Source organism: Haliotis cracherodii, unplaced genomic scaffold (genome assembly GCF_022045235.1).
Source record: "Haliotis cracherodii isolate W230 unplaced genomic scaffold, xgHalCrac1.p SCAF_5, whole genome shotgun sequence".
Lineage (NCBI taxonomy): Eukaryota > Metazoa > Mollusca > Gastropoda > Lepetellida > Haliotidae > Haliotis > Haliotis cracherodii.
In genome coordinates, this window is record NW_027266308.1 from 50,180,309 (window position 1) to 50,201,900 (window position 21,592).

Consider the following 21,592-nt stretch of genomic DNA (forward strand, 5'->3'; position numbering starts at 1 on the left):
CTTTAATTTGTTTAATTATCAGCCACTAACGATCATGGGTGTATACTTTCCTTTGTGGGCAGCTTATGTTAATACTTCAAATTGTTAGTCGCCTTTCACTTATAACTGTATAGTATTTCGTACATAAATATATCTTTTGGCACGATTGTGTTATTTATCCTTTGAGATTGGCCGTACACATTAACCTCCAGTTTCAAGTGGAGTTAAGAATAGGAGTTGTCTCCCATACCGCACGGGGTTGTGCGTAGGAATACAGTTTATTTCACGGGGTGACGCGTTCGGATTCAAGTAAACCTCCCATATATCACACATGGTGACACGAATGGGTACATTTAAACCTCCCATATCACACGGGATGACGCAAAGGGATACATTTAACCTCCCATATCAAACATGGTGACACGAATGGGTACATATAAACCTCCAATATCACACGAATGACGCAAAGGGGTACTTTTACACCTCCCATATCACACGGGATGACGCAATGGGAGACATTTAACCTCACATGTCATACTTGATGATGCATTAGGGTACATTTAAACCTCCCATATCACACGGTATGACGTAAAGAGATACACTTAAACCTCCCATATCACACGATGTGACGTAAAGGGATACATTTAAACCTCCCATATCACACGAGGTGACGTAAAGAGATACACTTAAACCTCCCATATCACACAAGGTGACGTAAAGAGATACACTTAAACCTCCCATATCGCACGAGGTGACGTAAAGAGATACACTTAAACCTCCCATATCACACGAGGTGACGTAAAGAGATACATTTAAACCTCCCATATCACACAAGGTGACGTAAAGAGATACATTTAAACCTCCCATATCACACGAGGTGGCGTAAAGGGATACACTTAAACCTCCCATATCACACGATGTGACGTAAAGGGATACATTTAAACCTCCCATATCACACGAGGTGACGTAAAGAGATACACTTAAACCTCCCATATCACCCGCGGTGACGTAAAGAGATACACTTAAACCTCCCATATCGCACGAGGCGACGTAAAGAGATACACTTAAACCTCCCATATCACACGAGGTGACGTAAAGAGATCTGTGCCACCGTCTGTATGGGTTACTTACTTTCATGAACTTTTAAATCCTGAACAAGTTTCTGATAATGAGTTTGATAAATCTGTGGCAGATTTTATCAGACATCATGATCCTCTGAATTGTGAGAAATGTAACGATACTGAGGTGCTTTCAGATATGATAACAGATGAGGAAATAAAACAAGTATTGAAAACTTTAAAATTAGGTAAGGCGCCTGGATCGGATGGAATACCACCCGAGTTTTATAAATATTGCATGAATATCGTCCCATACTTAAATATACTTTTCAATGCCATTTTAAAGACAGGGACTTTCCCTTGTGCCTGGAATATTGGCCTTATAATTCCTTTGTATAAATCTGGTGAGTCAACAAATCCTAACAATTATAGAGGAATATCCCTCTTAAATATAATGGGTAAAATATTTACTTCTGTTGTTGAACATAGACTTAGATACTGGGCTGAAATCAATGAGATGTTATCGGAATCCCAAGCTGGTTTTAGAGAGGATCATTCAACAACTGATAATATTTTTGTTTTGCAGGCGTTGTGTCAAAAGTATTTAAGAAAACCAAAACATCGCTTTTATGCCGCCTTTATAGATTTTAGAAAGGCGTTCGATTTTGTTGATAGAAAGAAACTATTGTTTGTACTTCTCCAAAAAGGCGTTCATGGTAAAATGTATAAAGTTATTGAAAATATGTATAAAAATGTTTGTGCATGTGTGAAGATAAGTAATAGCAGATCGGATGTTTTTAACACCTCTTGTGGTGTAAGACAGGGCTGTATGTTGAGCCCATTATTGTTTATCCTCTTTATTAATCAATTAGTGTCTGAAATTGAGGCAAGTGAATGCCGGGGCATTTTTGTAAATGAAGTTATTGAAACAATTAAGCTGCTGCTCTTTGCAGATGATGTTGTCCTACTTGCAGACTCTGTGATAGAATTGCAAAGAAAATTAGATATATTAGAATTATTTTGCAATAAATGGGCAATGGAGGTAAATATGGAAAAATCAAATATTATTGTTTTCAGAAACGGGGGGTATCTAAAAAAAGTGGAAAAATGGTTTTATAAATCTATGGAAATGCAAGCAACTTCACATTATAAATACCTGGGCATTATATTTTCTTCCAGGTTAATCTGGTCTAAAGCTTGTGAGACTATTTCATTACAAGCTAGAAAGTCATGTTTTCCGTTATTTCAACTTATGAAAACTTATCCAGATATATCTTTGAAGACAATTGTTGCTTTGTTTGATTCAAAAATTGCACCCATTCTATATTATGGCAGTGAAATTTGGGGATATACATACAGAGGATCTATAGAAAGAGTACAAAGTTTATATTTTAAAAGATTTTTGAAACTGGGAAAACAAGCGTCTTCAAGTGCCGTTTTGGGCGAAGTTGGCCGTTATAACCTATGTATAAATTATTTTAGCAGGTGTCTAAAATATTGGTGTAGACTTATTCGTATGAATCCGAAGCGTTACCCCTATGCCTGTTATAAAATGTTACAGTCACACGATGCGATTGGGGCTTTGAACTGGGTTTCACATGTCAGGATGTTGTTATTTCAAACAGGTTTTGGTTATGTCTGGATTGCTCAGGATTGTGGAAACACGAAGGGTTTCATAACTATGTTTAAACAGAGATGTGTAGATATGGAGATACAGAAATGGTTTCAAAAGATTACCAGCTCACATTTCCTGTCACATTATAATTCATACAAGTCATTACTAGCGCCAGAGATGTATATCACATCGGGTGTTTTAGATAAAGACTTGATCTGTGTATTAGCTAAGTTCCGCACTCTTTCGCATAGTTTGAAAATACAAAAACTGCGTTATAGTAAAAATAATGCGAAAACAAATGTTGATCAGCTGATGCTATACTGTGACCAGTGCGATGAATTAGTTGTAGAGGACGAGTACCATTTTGTACTACTCTGTTCATACTATAAGCAAAGTAGAAACACATTTATTCCACAGTATTACCATAAACATCCTTCTCGTCAAAAATTAATTGAACTAATGTCCTCTACAACACATTCAACAATCAAAGGTCTTGCTTTGTACCTAAAGAGAAATTTGAAAAACACAAGAAACAAACAAACATAATTATGTAGTATGTATTACGTCACATATTATGGAAACATTGTAAATCAACTGTGTGAGATCCACAAATAAGTTAGATATAAATGTATTGTACTCTGGGCCACGAAGCCTCCAATACTGAAATAAAGAATCTTGAATCTTGAATCTTGTAAAGAGATACATTTAAACCTCCAATATCACACGAGGCGACGTAAAGAGATACACTTAAACCTCCCATATCACACGAGGTGACGTAAAGAGATACATTTAAACCTCCCATATCACACGGTATGACGTAAAGAGATACATTTAAACCTCCCATATCACACGAGGTGACGTAAAGAGATACATTTAAACCTCCCATATCACACGGTATGACGTAAAGAGATACATTTAAACCTCCCATATCACACGAGGTGACGTAAAGAGATACATTTAAACCTCCCATATCACACGGTATGACGTAAAGAGATACACTTAAACCTCCCATATCACACGAGGCGACGTAAAGAGATACACTTAAACCTCCCATATCACACGAGGTGACGTAAAGAGATACATTTAAACCTCCCATATCACACGGTATGACGTAAAGAGATACATTTAAACCTCCCATATCACACGAGGTGACGTAAAGAGATACATTTAAACCTCCCATATCACACGGTATGACGTAAAGAGATACATTTAAACCTCCCATATCACACGAGGCGACGTAAAGAGATACACTTAAACCTCCCATATCACTCGGTATGACGTAAAGAGATACACTTAAACCTCCCATATCACACGAGGCGACGTAAAGAGATACACTTAAACCTCCCATATCACACGAGGTGACGTAAAGAGATACATTTAAACCTCCTATATCACTCGGTATGACGTAAAGAGATACATTTAAACCTCCCATATCACACGAGGCGACGTAAAGAGATACACTTAAACCTCCCATATCACACGAGGTGACGTAAAGAGATACATTTAAACCTCCCATATCACTCGGTATGACGTAAAGAGATACACTTAAACCTCCCATATCACACGAGGCGACGTAAAGGGATACATTTAAACCTCCCATATCACACGAGGTGACGTAAAGAGATACACTTAAACCTCCCATATCACACGAGGTGACGTAAAGAGATACATTTAAACCTCCCATATCACACGAGGCGACGTAAAGAGATACACTTAAACCTCCCATATCACACGAGATGACGTATTAGGTACATTTAAACCATTTCACTACATAACCAAAATATGCTCGGTGTATTCAAAATATCACAACACTTTTAGCTGTTCCCTTATTTGTTTCACTGAGTATATCCTGTATCGGGACCACGAGACAAGTGTAATTACATGCCCCGGACAACATTCTGCACTCGCACTATGACTGGATATATTTATAGACATGATAGCGGACAAAACGTGCCCGCCACTCTCCTCATCATAGAGGACCCAAGTACAGCAGTGAAATCAGCTGATCCACGTGAGGTGAAAGGGTATCAGTAGACACATGTGTCGCATATGTCATTATCTCTATGACAGCTGTCATATTTACGGCAGATGTTTGTTTTCGGGTCAATGTGTTGTATAACCGGAAATAATCAGTTATTTATCTTAAACGAATTTAGCTGATTTTGTCGCGACCCTTAATTCTGCAGCAATGGAAAACTATCCCCAACAATTCTGTCAACGAAAACTTTCAGACACTAAATGTCTATTATCATTATTGATTGTTTCATTGGTGCTATGATTATCAAGGTAATGAATGTGATTATAATTAGCATAATAATTATCATTACAATCAAGGTAGTAGATAAAAGTGTTAGCATAGAATAGAATGATGAGTGTTTTAAACCAAAAAATAAGTGTTTAGTCTTGCTTGACAGGGGTATAAGGATCTATACCGAAACGTCGCCTTTACAGCATTAAAGTTGTTGTAATCCATACATTGTCTGCTTAAAAATTAAGTACCGAGAAAGAGTTCGTTGGTTGTACATTCAGCCGTCGGTTTGTCTAGCTCAGACTCGATCACGCATAGGCCGTCGTGTTGTAGCTGAAACTTGCTGATTCTAAGCGTAAAACAACATTCACTCACTCACTCACTACTTGTGGATATAAAGTATCGCTTAGAATCACTTCCACCATTAGCCGCGTGATGACACAACATGAAGAACATAAAAGGCCATTTTCTTTTCCACGAAAGCGTACCTTTCGTTTGTAACAGGCAGATTTTGAAAATAATGAGTTCAGGACGATTAGGATATTTTTTAAGTTATATCAGGGCGCATGAGGCGGCGGTGTAGCCTCGTGGTTACAGCGTTCACTTGTCTCGCTAAAGGCCTGGGTTCGTTACCATATGGGTACAATATGAAAGGTGGCCCAGTCGTCTGAGGCGCTGCGATTCGCTGTGCAGAGTTGCGTCCCTTGGGCACGCCAGAAACCTATGGTTGTGGGTTCGAATCCCTGTTCGCTCCGATTATGTTTCACCATACACGTGCTCGTGGGTTAATACTGTTAAAAGCTGCGTTAAGCCCAACTCACTCACTCACTCACTCACTCACTCACAATATGTAAAGCCCATTTCTGGTGTCCCCCCACCGTGACATTGCTGGAATATTGCCAAATCGACGTAGAACCATACTCTCTCACACAGTGAGCTTATTGTTGAGCTCGAAGCGACACAATCTCGAAATCGGGTATGGTGCTTACTGGTGAAAGGTTGCAAACCAACCAGCGGATGTTTAATATACATGGCTATTAAAACACTATCCACGTCTAACAAACAGAAGACCATGTCAATAAAAGGACCGTTCGTTGAATACGGTGAGGTGGGGGTGAAAACAGTGCTCTTTGTATATACATTACAATTACAACAATAAACATATACAATATACGCACACACGCACTCGCAAATTTGAAACACGTGTATAATTAATTATGCCCATTGTGCGGCATTGTTATTAGCGTAGTGCTATAGTTATCATATATCATATCGTATGGAGCAGGTAAGTTATATATGACATGAACACCACACGTGTTGCCAACCTGATCACGTGGAAGATGCATCGGTTTTCAAACTAATTATACCAGTACAGTCAACGGTAACAAAAAGCCAGTTTCACGTTTAAGTATCGCTGCCGTGTTGTAAATGACACTTTACGCAACGCATGCCATACCAGGTGCTCTCGCCCTGGTGATCACCGCATTCAAACGCATTCGTCAGGACATCCGACGGATCACATGATTTAGGCTGACAGGTCATGTGATCTTGACACCGTTGTTTTGTCAATACAACCACCTTGTTCAACAGTGGTCCTGGTGTGGATGTGGGGACTCGGCTGATGATGACACCAACATATATCCTCCTAGCAGCCGGACTTGTGGCAGGTAATCAATGACTAATACGTCGTTCTTATTGTCTTATCATTTTCATATTTAAAAACGTATCTGTACCTGTTCCGGGGTGTCTCGTGACAAAATATAGAACAGTCGCGGAACGCTAGCTTTAAATATCACCGCTCGCGTAGTTTGATGTTTGTTTGTTTGTATTTTAATCGGGACCTATTTGTTTATTTCTGCCCTACTGACCGACAAATTACGCGGGTAACCTTGAGTGTTTGTGGGCCATGAGATAAGCATGACCGAGTGATGTTACCGGGTTATATATAGACGTGATCTTTGTTCGGGTGCTGCTGTCAGCGGGGGTTGCCTTTTCGGGAGACAACTCCTGGACAGTGTACACCCTACTGCCTGTACACATCCACTGTACACCCAGGACTAAATGAAAATAACTGTATACCATTGTTCACAAACAGATAAAACAGTACAAATATCACTGTACCAACAACAAAAACTGTACACCGCCACTGTACACCCTCGGCCAAAACTGAACACCGCCACTGTACACCCTCGGCCAAAACTGAATACCGCCACTGTATACACTCGGCCAAAACTGAACACCGCCACTGTATACCCTCAGCTAAAACAGTACACCGCCACTGTATACCCTCACCTAAAACTGTACACCGCCACTGTATACTATCAGCTAAAACTGTACACCGCCACTGTATGCTCTTGGCAAAAGCAACACACCGCCACTGTATGCTCTCGGCAAAATCCGTACACCACCACGGCACACCCACAGCAGAAATCTGTACACATCCACTGTACACTCTCGGCAAAAAACTGTACGCCGCCACTGTACACTCTTGGCCAAAACTGTACACCACCACTGTACACTGTTGGCTAAACTGTACACCACCACTGTACACTCTTGGCTAAAACTGTACATCACCACTGTACACCCTTGGCCAAAACCGTACACCACCACTGTACACTCTTGGCAAAAACTGTACGCCGCCACTGTACACCCTCGGCCAAAACTGAACACCGCCACTGTACACCCTAGGCCAAAACTAAACACCGCCACTGTACACACTCGGCCAAAACTGAACACCGCCACTGTACACCCTCAGCGAAAACTGTACACCACCACTGTACACTCTTGGCAAAAGCAATACACCGCCACTGTATGCTCTTGGCGAAATCTGTACACCACCACGGCACACCAACAGCAGAAATCTGTACACCGCCACTGTACACTCTTGGCAAAAGCAATACACCGCCACTGTATGCTCTCGGTAAAAATCTGTACACCACCACGGAACTCCTACACCAGAATTCTGTACACCGCCACTGTATACCCTCGGCAAAAACTGAACACCGCCACTCTACACTCTCGGCTAAAACTGTACACCGTCACTGTACACCCTCGGCCAAAACTGAATACCGCCACTGTTCACCCTCGGCCAAAACTGAACACCGCCACTGTACACCCCCGGCCAAAACTGAATACCGCCACTGTACACACTCGGCCAAAACTGAACACCGCCACTGTATACCCTCAGCTAAAACAGTACACCGCCACTGTATACCCTCAGCTAAAACTGAACACCGCCACTGTATGCTCTCGGCAAAATCTTTACACCACCACGGCACACCCACACCAGAAATCTGTACTCCGCCACTGTACACTCTTGGCAAAAACTGTACACCGCCACTGTACACTCTTGGCAAAAACTGTACACCGCCACTGTACACTCTTGGCCAAAAAACTGTACACCGCCACTGTACTTTCTTGGCAAAAACTGTACGCCGCCACTGTACACTCTTGGCAAAAGCAATACACCGCCACTGTACACTCTTGGCAAAAGCAATACACCGCCACTGTATGCTCTCGGCAAAAACTGTACACCACCACAGCACACCCACACCTGAAAACTGCACACTGCCACTGTTCACTCTCGGCAAAAAACTGTACACCGCCACTGTATACCCTCGGCCAGAACTGTACACTGCCACTGTACACTCTTGGCCAAAACCGTACACCACCAATGTACACTCTTGGCCAAACCGTACACCACCACTGTACACTCTGGCAAAAACTGAACACCGCCACTGTACACCCTCGGCCAAAACTGAACACCGCTACTGTATACCCTCGGCAAAAACTGTACACCACCCCTGTACACTCTTGGCAACTCGACAGAAAACTGTGCATACCACTGTACAACATCGGCAGATTAATGTTCACCACCACTGTACAATCACGGCAAAAAACTGCTTTCTTCTACTGTACACCCACGGGAAAGTCACGAGGGCGAGATGAAGCTTGGTATTCCCTCTGAATCTTAATGACACTCGTGGCTGTAATGAATACGGTGACAGGTGGGCCAGTGCGACACCGACTCGGGATAGAATGTACGCGGTGTTGATATGCTGTAAAAACAGACATTTTATTGCCCTCAGATGTGTGATTAGCGATGGGATTTACCAGAGTTGACAGGCTCACTATTTGGTAATTCGGTCCATTCAAGAGTAACCCTATGATCAGCAGACATTGACCACTCAGGGGATTCGCCAGAGTAGGTCCCAAGAACCCCTAGTCTTTAGAGCCCTTCAAAATGAGGGTAGGGTGTACACAACGTATGAATTGCAAAGGTGTGTATTATCGTATCACGTTGTTCATGCTATCCAGAGTCGATTACCTACCCGCCGCGGTATAAAGTGGAATAATGCTTCGTAGACATTCACTCAGTCAGCGGCCATTTTGGCCACACGATCCCATTGTCAGTCGGTGCTGAAGGCCTTATTTCACGAATAAGGATACATATTACATGCATTCCAACCGCTGAAAGACCCTGAACCCTTTCAAACCTGTTGCTTTTTCCAGCATGTCACGGCAGCTATGACGACTACAGGGCGTGGCTCTCCCAGGCTGCCAACAACGTCACCCTACAGAGAGACTTCAGTAAACACCTTCATCTCTTCAGGGATGACAATCAGGTGACTTGAACTAAACACGCTTCACTGCCAGTATGTACATAAGAGTTATATGTATGTTCTAGTAAGCCAGGGTCAGTTCATTTGTGACCTGACAGTTCCGTATGACTAATATGAGGTCTGCCCATTGGCGTGTACCATTGTGAAGAAAGGGGTGAGGATGGTCCGCGACAAGTTTTTTTGTTTGTTTGTTGTTTAACGCCGCACTCCATTTCTTGTTTGTTTCATTTTTAGCCACCACGTTTCTTTTGCCCGTCAGTATATACTAGATATGCACAAGCCTAACGTGATATTTACGTGTAAGTTTTTTTTTGTTTTTTTCTTTAACGCCGCACTCAGCAATATTGTAGTTATATGACGGCGGTCTGAAAATAATTGAGTCTGGACCAGACAATCCAGTGATTGACATCATGAGCATCCATCCACGCAATTGGGATACAATGACATGTATCAACCAAGTCAGCGAGCCTGACCACCCGTTTCCGTTAGTCGCCTCTTACGACAAGCATAGTCGCCTTTTACGGCAAGCATGGGTTGCTGAAGACCTGTAGTACGAGGTCCTGTCTCGGCTAACAACGAATTCGGGTGGCGAGTTCAATAGCACATAATATACGTGAGGATGTGAGGTACCCGATGACTGTGAAAAGGGTGACACTAAATTTGAAAAGATAACCACAATTGAGAAGTTTCGTGACAATGAAGGGAATTCATTTGCTGTAGAAATGGAATGACCTGATGCGCTTTAGCTTAGATACAGACAGACGGTTGGTAAGGCTAGGTTTTGACAATTCTTGAGATTTACTTGTACAATCATTCTCCGTGAAATGTATGACATTATAGGCCAATTCTCGAGCCTGATTTGGCCATGCTTACCTGGCGCGGTTGGGTAGCCTAGTGGTTAAAGCGTTCACTCGTCACGCCGAAGACCCGGGTTCGATTCCCGACATGGGTACAATGTGTGAAGCCCATTTCTGGTGTCCCCCGCCGTGATATTGCTGGAATATTGCCGAAGGCGGCGTAAAACCATACTCACTCACTCACCCATGCTTACCTAGCTTTGACATGTTTATTTGTTTGTAAACGTCTTTCAGAGAATTCTGGTATCGACTTGTCAAACCGACCTCTTAAAAGTTTTATGAGCAACACGTGTATCCATGGGAGCGTAGTCAATTTCATCGTCATGACCTGCACGTGCACACCATGCGTACACACTCTCTACCTGTGACCAACCAAATATGTTTGAACAAAGTTTGTGCACTGCACACCTGTCTCAAGCGAGTTTTACTTATCCTGGGTTGCCGGTAGAAAGTTTTCGATTTGAAATATTGATTATATGAATTGGATTATCAACTATGTTTTTATTTTGCAGCATTATGGCTCACCACCGTTTCCGTGTAACCCTGCCCCACGGTCAGATGCCACGCCCACTTCAGGTAAGGTGTAACAAAGCCCCGCCCACTTTGAGTAAGGTATAGCTAAACCCCGCCCACTTCAAGTTTTAGTACAGCAAAACTCCGCCCACTTCAGGTAATGTATAGCAGAACTCCACCCACTTCAGGTAAGGTGTAGCAGAACTCCACCCACTTCAGGTAAGGTATATTGTAACGTTACCACTTCAGGTTAGGTATAGCAAGACTTCACTCACTTCAGGTAAAGTAGAACAAACTCCACCCACTTCAGATAAGCTATAAAAAACTCGACCCACTTCAGGTAGAGTATAAAAAAACTCCATCTACTTCAGGCGAGGTATAACAAAACTCCACCCACTTCAGGTAAGGTATATATATAAAAAACAACCTCCACCCACCTACAGCAAAACTCCACCTACTTTAGGTAAGGTATAACAAAAAAAAACAACGTCCCACTTTTCGACTTCACGCCCACTCCGGGTAAGGTCATCTTCCCGAGGCAAGGGCGTTATCTGACTATGAAAGTCCAGTTTCCACTAGACTTTTATAGTCAGTTCACTTCCTTGCCTCGGTAAGATGGGTAAGGTAGAACGGTTCATTCCCATACTGACTACTAAAAGAAGGGTTTAAAATGAGCCTACTTGTAGAATAATGGACTACGCCGCCATCTGCACTCTACACATATATACATGAACAATGTCTAATGAGCGATGTTGTCATCTTCGACGTAGTATTTGTTCTTCTCATCTTCCCCAAAATCACAGAGATTACCTTACCGAGGAACCTGTTAGGGTATTCACAATAACAATAAAATGTTCTCGGAGAGGCCACAAAAGCTATGTTTGCCTTATTTACAATTTCTAGAAGCTGCAACTGGTCTTCGTTACTCAGCATCAAATGTCATGGCCTAGAGTGACTGTATTCGGACATGTATAAACACATTATGATAATTATTTTGGCGTAAAATTTCAACTAAGAAGGAAATACCCAAATTAACATTTTATACCAGTTTATCATTCTTAATGGACCACATATTGCAGCTAAACTGCCATTGATTTATTTTGTGAAAATAGATACGTAATATTAAACGAATTTATTTTTACACAAAATTACTGAGCCACAGATTACTTTTCCCAAATTGTTGCAGGAATGAGTAATGGTTCAATAGAAAATGTTATTTCACAACAGTTTTTTTCAATTTCTAATTATATCAAAAAGCCTCGGTATACTTTCTTTTGCCCCTCAATTAATATGGATTTCTAAAGATAAAATCACGTTTATTACAATATGTATCCATGTTTGTCAGTTCACGGACTGAGGCCCGCTGACATCCAAGTGGTCGCTGCCTTGGGGGACTCTATCACGGTATGTCAACATGTCAGTCTTATATCTTGACCATGCAGGACACTGAATGGGACGGAACAGTCCAGAGTGACGTAGGTCACCTGCAGACCATAATCAAGGATTGTCTGGGATTTGAACCAACGATCAGCGGATCCTGTAGGGGCGAAACTTTTCACAGCGAGCTTCGTGTCTCGACCACTGGGTCATTTTCTATACTAGATTCTGATTTATTTAAATTGGCTATATGAAACTCGGCCTTGTTCTTCGAAGTGACAATTATATCGAAAGTCTATACAATAACAATACATAGACGATACCCACATTATTTGTTTATTGATTTACGTCGCAATCGGCAACATTCCAGCTGTATGACGGCGATCTGTAAATAATCGAATCTGGACCAGACAATCAAGTGACTGACATCATGAACATCGATCAACGCAAATTTGGATACGATGACATGCATCAACCAAGTCAGCGCGTCTCACCACACGATCCCGTTAGTCGCCACTTACGACACGCACTGTCGCATTTTACAGCAAGCATGGGTTGCTGAAGACCTATTCTACCCCGGATCTTCACGAGTCTAAATATGAACTGAAAGATATGGACAGATGGATGTTGACTATTCTATTGCTGATATATACCATGTTGGCAATACCCTTGAGTGAGTAAACTCCCATATCAGATTGGGGCGCGTGCGTTCTGGAAGTGTGGGAATCAAACACGTGACGGTCAAAAGCATTAACCACTCGGCTACCAAACCACCCCTCGGTATAGCAAGAATGACTGTTGAATAACTCCGGTATGCCGGTGCTGTGTGACGTCATATGCTTCCAGTGATACGCCGCATTCTGTGTTCCAGGCGGGTACAGGGATTACAGCCTGCACCATTGTTGGTCTCCTCTGGCAGGACCGGGGACTGTCTTGGAGGTAGGAACACTTCACCAATATATTTTTTATTCGATTCCCGGTTTCTGTTTCCATTCCCTGTCCCGTTCCTGAAAATAGAAACAAACTAACTTGTTTACCATATCTTTTCTTCTCCGAACCTACCCGACATCGCCAAAATTGTGAAAATAATAATCCTAGTAGTAACAAGTCTTTGAATGGCATTTAGAAATGATACACATAAGCAAGATAATTAAAGAACATATATTTACCTTATATATAGCTTATTACTTTTGTTTTTCTTATAAAAAGGTACAATTATATTTTAACTGCTTCAAAGCATTCATTCACCTGAAGAAGGAGTAAGTATATACTCCGAAACGTTGTGATCCTCTTAATAAAGAAATTGACATCCATTAGTTCTCTTCTTTGTAGTAACGTTCATTTAAAATGTTTAATGTCTGAATGACCCCCCCCCCCACGACATATGTTGTAACCATATTAAATGCAAACCAGTCAATCCATACTTTAGTCAGAAGGAGTCCGTTTCATGTTGGATCCCTCCTTTAGGGAGCCGTGTTTACTCACTTGTTGTGCTGAACATCCCAGGCCGAGATTTGTAATGCATAAATGGCGACGTAGACATAGTGTACCTAATGAATAATCCTATACAATGTGTTGTTGGTGTTTCTATTGTAGCATTGGCGGCGATGGCGACTTCAGCTACCAACCCACCATTCCAAGTAAGACATCTTCTCGGTCAGAAAACACACTGAATTACAGGGTTGTTCATAAGATGGCAGTAACATTTCATGTATTCTACTTAGAATTTGCTTAGGGTAAATTTTGTGGATATGTAGTTCAAGTTATACTTAAGCCCCCATTACACTATCAAAAACTTTGATAAAAAACGTGGTCAAAGAAAAGCCCGATTCTGCACAGCGAATCGCGGCGCCTTAGACGACTGTAATACGATGTGTAAAAATGTTGTATGTTGTACAACAGTAGACAATGTACAGTGGTATACAATTTAAAACAACTTACTTTGCTTCTACTCTTATAATTTCATTTAACGTATTCTTCAGATATTTTAAGAAAGTTCAATCCGAACTTGAAAGGGTTCTCCTTGAAGAGCGGATCAGTGCGGAGTAAGAACGCCCACCTGGACCTGGCTGTACCAGGGGCCAAATCAGAGTAAGACTCAGAAACACATGCGTGCATTTTTTCTTGGCCTGACATTGGTATCAGTGTGAGTGAGTGAGTGAGTTGAGTTTAACGCCACTTTTAACAGTATTCCAGTTATATCGCGGCGTCTCAGCTTAATGTGGGAGGAAAGCCCGATGTGATGCAGATCTCAGACGTTTACCACTTCGGTGAAACCCACGAGCACGGGAAATAATTTATGTAAACGGTACATCAATACACAGCATTATTAACACAACACGTATACAGTTCTAATGGCGTATACCATGGGAGTTTATATTCAGTAAGTTTGTGTCTATAGGGATATGGTAGAGCAGGCGGAGTCACTCATAGAACGGCTTAAGTCGGAACCAGGGGTGGACTTCAAGAACGACTGGAAGCTCATCACCATCTTCATCGGCGGCAATGATCTATGCGACTACTGTGATGATGAGGTGAGTAAACCTTTCAGGCTATTTACCGAGTTAGTGAATGAAATTTTACGCCGCAGTCAACAATATTCCATACAGATCACGGCGCCCTGTAAATAATGGCGTCTGAGCAAGGCAAGCGAAACAGTAGTTGATAGAACGATCAGGATAGAACGTGGTCAGGATACTATGACACACCATAAGAAACATTTCCATCACCCGATCCACATCGGCTTTTACAAGCGTTGGCCGTTGGCAGGAGCTATATGTCTTAATGTCCCTGCAGGGGCGGTGGGGTAGCCTAGTGGTTAAAGCGTTCGCTCGTCATGCCGAAGACCTGGGTTTGATTCCCCACATGGGTACAATGTGTGAAGCCCATTTCTGGTGTTCCCCCGGCGGGATATTGATGGAGTATTGCTCAATCTCATTAAAATCAGATCTTAGTTCTCGCTACTGCTAAACAAAGATCTGAGGACATCCCATTACGGGTCTTGAACCCTCCATACCAATTACTATGACATTTAATTGAATTGAATTTCCAGGTTGAGATAGGTTGCTTTGTCTTCCACAGGGACGCTACAACTCCAGCAACTACGTCCAACGTGTACAGAAGGCACTCGACATCCTCCACGCCGGCATTCCCCGCGCCTTCGTCAACCTGGTTGAGGTGAATCACGTCGACGAAATGAAGAATCTCAACGTTGGCCTTGTCTGTTCCGTAGCTCACCTGTAAGAAAATGGAAAAAGATCCGGTTACACCTTTACGATTATTTTCAAATACATTTTTTTTAAATGTCAAGGTGTTTGTTTGTATGTGTAGCCTCAGTATTGGGCACCGTTGTAGCATTCGTGTGACAGTGTATATATAGAATTGGCGTCACGTATAAAGTAGCCAAGTCCCGTTAATCCGACAAGGTTGTTTGCATATGATTATGTCAGATTAACGAGTAAGTCGGATAAACGAAATCGAGTAGTATCGACGTTCGTGATCGAAAATCGGACAACTACGCGTTATATTTCGATACAAACATGTAATAAAGAAAATGAAAAAAAGAAATATTCATATAATGCTTCTTTGTTAACGAGTGTCGGATTAACGAGTCTTGACTGTATACAGTTCCTAGTTTGATGGTAACTGCTACCAGAGAATATCCAGTATGCCCCACTGAACCTTTTCTGTATTCCAGGTTTATCTGCCGTTGTGGCGCCTACCCAGGCAGCGACGAGGCATCTAAACAACTACATCAAGCAACAGACGACTACGACATCGGCCTGGAGAAGCTGGTGGCCAGTGGGAGATACGACGACAGGGACGACTTTACAGTTGTCCTACAGCCGTTCTTCAGAGAAACAAAGCTACCCTTGAAGGTACAGTACTGGAATCTTGAATTTATACATACTCTAAACAATACCCACCAAGATATGTTAGTCTGGTTATGATGATTGTTTCCTTGTCAAACAAAGCAATGCAACAAAAAGACAGTCGTGTCATTTACAATTTTGACGAAGCCACGGGCAGAGTTCAAGTACTGACAAATCAAGGATCACAACTGATGTCGCAACTAGTTAATCTTGCATCTGAATTATACCCCGTTCACATGCACCTCTTTACATATACATATATACATATACATATATCTGCACACGTATGTTGATATACATACGTGAGTACACTTGTAAGGTGAACGCGTTTACTCATGTATGCATATTTACACCAAGGTGCAAATTTGCTCTATGTCTGGAGCAGGTGCAAATATGCGCTGGATGTATATGTTGTCATGGGAAGGTTTGTGCCAATGCCAGGGGATGCTCTAAATCATATATCTGTTTGTTTGCCAACACCAAACAAATCTGCCACACTTGTGTATTCTGAAGTTGACGCTGTACAGTACACAGCAGTACCGACTTTTATGGGACATTCAGAGCTGGGTGGACTGTGTTTCCTTTGGGTTTCAAGGAGTGAAAAATTTATGTACAGATTAAATCAACCACATGTTGCTTCATGCGAATATTTCTGTGAAGTAACTCTCTTCTCATTTGACTTTTGGGGAAAACAACCTGTTTTGTGTTGATAGTCGTGAACAGACCGACGAATAGGTGTGCCTTACACGATTTACATACTTTATTTACACACATTAATTAATTTTCATGTGAACGCATAGTACATTTACATATACACACGTATGTATAGTTACACATGTGTACAAAATTACTTACGTTAGTAAATGTTGTGCATGTGTACGGGGTGTAAGAGACGCAACACTGCACATCGATTTGTGCTCTCTGTTAGTCTATCATGTTTAAATAAAATGTTCGTGTGGAAGGCGAAGTGAATGCTTCTTTCTTCGGCCTGATGAACGTTGTAAACAACAGTCTTCTAGATCAAAGACCGGGTTTATCATGCCAGTGTTCTGTTGTGTGCGATTGACATAATTGGTTACAAGGACGAAGTGGAAGTGGGATATAGGAATGGGTGCTGTCCGTCCGTCGTTTCCGAAGCAGAACTCAAAATCCTTGGGAGATATCTTACCAAATCATGCCTGTGAACTGGTGCCTTTTGATAGTTTGGGATTTTTGAAATTTTATTTTTCGTGTTTCCATGGCAACGACTTTGATTAGACTGAAAATGGTGGTAGTGTTCCTTGCCGGAGCAGATTTTGAAAACCGTACAATATTTCTTCACCAAACGTGGAACATACATAGGTCCAGGGGTAAACTGGTGCCTTTTGATAGTTTGGGATTTTTGAAAAATGTATATTTCGAATTTCCATGGCAACGACTTTGACAATGGAGGTAGTGCTCGTTTCCGGGGGTGATCTTGAAAACCGTAAAATATTTCTTGCCTTGCACACAATCGGACATGTCATATTAGTGGGGGATATGAGTATTTCATGCTTGTTCATGTCTTGTTAATTGCTGTCCATGTTGTTTCCAGGACGGCAAGCCGGATCTCACCTTCTTCTCGCCGGACTGTTTCCACTTCAGCAGGCGTGCTCACTCCGCCGCTGCCATCGCGTTGTGGAATAACATGGTACCCCTACCCATGGTTTAAATTTGTTTGTTTGTTGTTTAACGCAATATTCTAGCTGTCAGTGAATAATGGAGTCGGACAATCAAGTGATTGACATCATGAGCATCGATCCACGCAGTTGGGATGGTTACATGCATCAACAAAATCAGCGAGTCTTACCACCCGATTCCGATAGCCACCTCTTATGGCATGACTTAAAGAGGACATGCACCAATCAGAATGCTCCTATATGAGCAAGGGGGTAATTTGGTGAATACATGCCATTCAAATTTCATGCTCGCCATTTTTTAAACGTGTATTAAACCATGAAGGTATTTTCAGAGACTAACGCTTAGATCTGAAAACTCCTACTTTTGAAAGACACATATACATTTAAATTGAAAAGGAGCCCAATGTAATTGGAGATTCAGAATATGTGACAAATATAGACTTGCTTCATTTAGGGCTATAGCATTACAGTAAGGACTGGGTGGAAACTAATATGGTTAAGGGAATGTGAGACAGACTTAGTACTTTCAGTAATCAACAAGTTCTCAATGCTGACTCAGCCATAGCTGTAATTGCTCACTTTGTTTGTTCTCAGATCCAGCCAGTCGGTGAGAAGAGAACGAGCTGGTCGCCTGGTCAGTCGCCGGACTGTCCGACTGAGGTAGATGACTGCCACACCCTACTTATGTTGTTAATGAGTGATTTCAGTCTCGACATTTCAGTTTATGGTGGGAGGAAAGCATAAAGTACGACCGATCGTTGACGTTTGCCAGTACAGTAAACTACGGCTATAACGAACATGCTTATAACGAACTGACGGATATAACGAACTAACTTTTTAGTCCCGACTATTTGCTGTAGTTATGCTGTATATATGCTTATAAGGAACTACGGTTATAACGAACTAAAAATAGTTGTCCCTTTGAGTTCGTTATAACCGTAGTTTACTGTATAGTGTAATCAGCGAGCTCGGGTTAACATTTATTATTTTATTTATTTACATATAAAAAAACCCCACAATTCTGGAACATCGTGGATTCGAACCCATGAACCCTGGCAGTTAAGGGGCGCAACTCTGCATTAAGGCGCTTTGGACTATTTGGCTGTCCATAGTTATCGGGCCATAGTGAAGGGGTTCACAAAAATAATAAACGTAGGCGAACTGCGTCATTTGGCCTCTCCACCACGTCAAGCTGACAGACAAAGGTATGGCGGAAATATTGTGTTAAGCGGCGTTCAGACCAAACTCGTTTGTTCGGGGGAGTGGTTCAAAGAGTGAGTAGGTTTAACGCCGTTTTGAACAGTATTTGAGTTACATCACGGCGTGACAGCTTAATGTGGGAGGAAAGCCGATGTGATGCTGATCTCCGACGTTTCCCACTTCGGTGAAACCCACGATCACGGATATGGTGCTGACAAACCTAGAAACATAATCATAGTGAACCGGGATCATTGTATTCTCGCGTGCCCAAGGGAGGTCACTCTGCACAGCGTCCATCCTTTCGAGTGTTTTAAAGTAACAGGTATCTTTAATGTGATGTATTGCTATTTCAGGACAATCCCTATTTGTTCACGAACAAGAACAGCAGAAGGTGAGGGTCTGAACCCACCCCTACCAGTCTCTTGGACCCGGTGTCACTGCACAGAATACCTATTCACCTTATGTCGTCAGGCGTCTCGTGCACCAAATATGTACAATCATTGATTACAACCCATGTCCCCACTGTGCCTTACCACAAGACGTCTGACATGTGCACAACCCACCACAACGAACAGTATCTCGATTTGTTACATACCTACCCTTCAACATCCACGTGTGATCCCGCCAAACAGTCGCGCCCACTCGTAATCATTCCGGCACAAGTAGCGTCATTCGTGTCCAACTCGTGTTTTTCCGGGACAAGCCGAATAGCGAGTTTTTGAAGGTTACGGAAAGGGGCGAGTGGTGACGAATGCGCATACATGTATATACAAGACAACTTCACCACAGCGTCACGTGTTCAGTAAAACCACAGAAATCATAACGAACCGTCTTTCAACACAATTCAGCATTTCTCAATTGTCGTCGACTGAAAAGGGTTTATCAAACACAAGTTATTTGAAACACTCGAGGATCTTTGTAAATCGTGCCACTATGTATTTATTTGAGTGTGACATATTCCCAATATCATGTCAGTGACTCAAAACCCATGTGCCCTCCAAGCAGGATATGAATTTATGCAAAGAACCACAAAACATGTTGTACGTTTTTACTTTTCTCAGCATGGCATGACTATCATTACTTCATCATGAATACCGATATTGTCTTGATGAACCCTCGTGTGTTGTGAATCTACCTCACACCAGATGGTACTTGATGTGTTTGATTAGGACTGTGACATGCTCAATCTAATTAAAATCAGATCTTAGTTCTCGCTACTGCTAAGCAAAGATCTGAGAGCGACCTTTCGCGAATTTTGACCGACCAATGAAATGACGCACCAGAAATCGACATTAGCCAATCAGAAGGCAGCTTTCTCGAGCTTTACGACACTAGTTTCAAACTGGCGACTACGCTTCGAAACATATTTTGACGTATTCTCGATTAAAAAAACTAATAAGAAGAACATTCTGGAATGGCTCATAGATGGCCTAGATTGTAGGGATATAATCATAAAACCCGTAACTGTCGTTCGGAATACCCCGTGTTAAATATTTCGTGGTTGCATGATTAGAAAACACATTCCGACAGCCACTTTCTTAATCTGGTAAACGACGCTCTGATTGGTTGGATGAAAGGTCGCTCTGACGTGACCGACCCTTAATGGGATGTCCTCAGATCTTTGTTTTAGCGATAACGAGAACTAAGATTTAATTTTAACGAGATTGTGACATGCTCAGCCAGCAATGATTCGGATTTCTTTTGTCCGATGGCTGGTCTAGTCAAATGAACATTGATTTGTTGTTGTTTTATGTTTAAATTAAACCTGTTTATAACTATAAATTGTTATGAAAGTATGAATCGTTATTAAATTATTTATGTACGATAGTCGCTTTATTCGTTTGTACAATATCGATTTCTGTCGGCCTTCATTGTTAAAGAATAGTTTCAGTTGCACTGTCACAAAGCTAACGGCTCTAATGGTTTACCGACCCGTGAAGATCCGGGGTAGAATAGGTCTTCAACAACCCATGCTTGCCGTAAAAGGCGACTATGTTTGTCGTAAGAGGCGACTAACGAGATCGGATGGTCAGGCTCGCTGACTTGGTCATCATACATGTCATCATCTCAGTTGCGTGGATGGATGCACATGATGTCAATCACTGAATTGTCTGGTCCAGACTCGATCATTTTAAGACCGCCGTCATATAGCTGGAACATTTCTGAATGCGGCGTTAAACAACAAACAAACAAACAAATCTAATGGTTTATCATCACACTTTCAGCCTATGATAACGGTGCATGTATATTGCCGATACTCGGTGTCAATTAGTCAATCGATAGATCAATCATTCAATAAATAAGTAGTTTTCGTAAAAGGACTTGGGCCACATACAAATTAAAGGAATACATTATTTGGAAGAGATATGATGGAAAGTCTTATGAACGTAAAGAGTTGCTACTTACACGGATCACCCGTGAACATCCAGGCAGAGTAGGTCTTCAGCAACCCCATGCTTGCCTTAAGGGGCGACTAACGGGATCGGGTGGTAAGGCTCGCTGACTTGGTTGCCTGTCATTGTATCCCAATTGCTTGGATCGATGCTCATGATGTCACTCACTGGATTGTCTGGTCCAGACTGTGTTATTTAAA

At 41.9% G+C, this 21,592-nt stretch overlaps 1 protein-coding gene across 1 annotated transcript; it reads left to right on the top strand.

Annotated features, from left to right (window-relative positions):
* Nucleotides 1–6,335: 6,335 nt before the first annotated feature.
* Nucleotides 6,336–20,368, top strand: LOC139443028 (phospholipase B1, membrane-associated-like). Its single transcript, XM_071223950.1, has 13 exons — nucleotides 6,336–6,567; nucleotides 9,413–9,525; nucleotides 10,892–10,955; nucleotides 12,238–12,296; nucleotides 13,141–13,208; nucleotides 13,866–13,909; nucleotides 14,252–14,360; nucleotides 14,671–14,803; nucleotides 15,351–15,508; nucleotides 15,967–16,147; nucleotides 17,715–17,810; nucleotides 18,394–18,459; nucleotides 19,353–20,368. Exons 1-13 carry the CDS (start codon nucleotides 6,522–6,524, stop codon nucleotides 19,392–19,394), a joined length of 1,179 nt encoding a protein of 392 aa, XP_071080051.1. The 5' UTR covers nucleotides 6,336–6,521; the 3' UTR covers nucleotides 19,395–20,368.
* The last annotated feature ends 1,224 nt before the right edge of the window (nucleotides 20,369–21,592 follow it).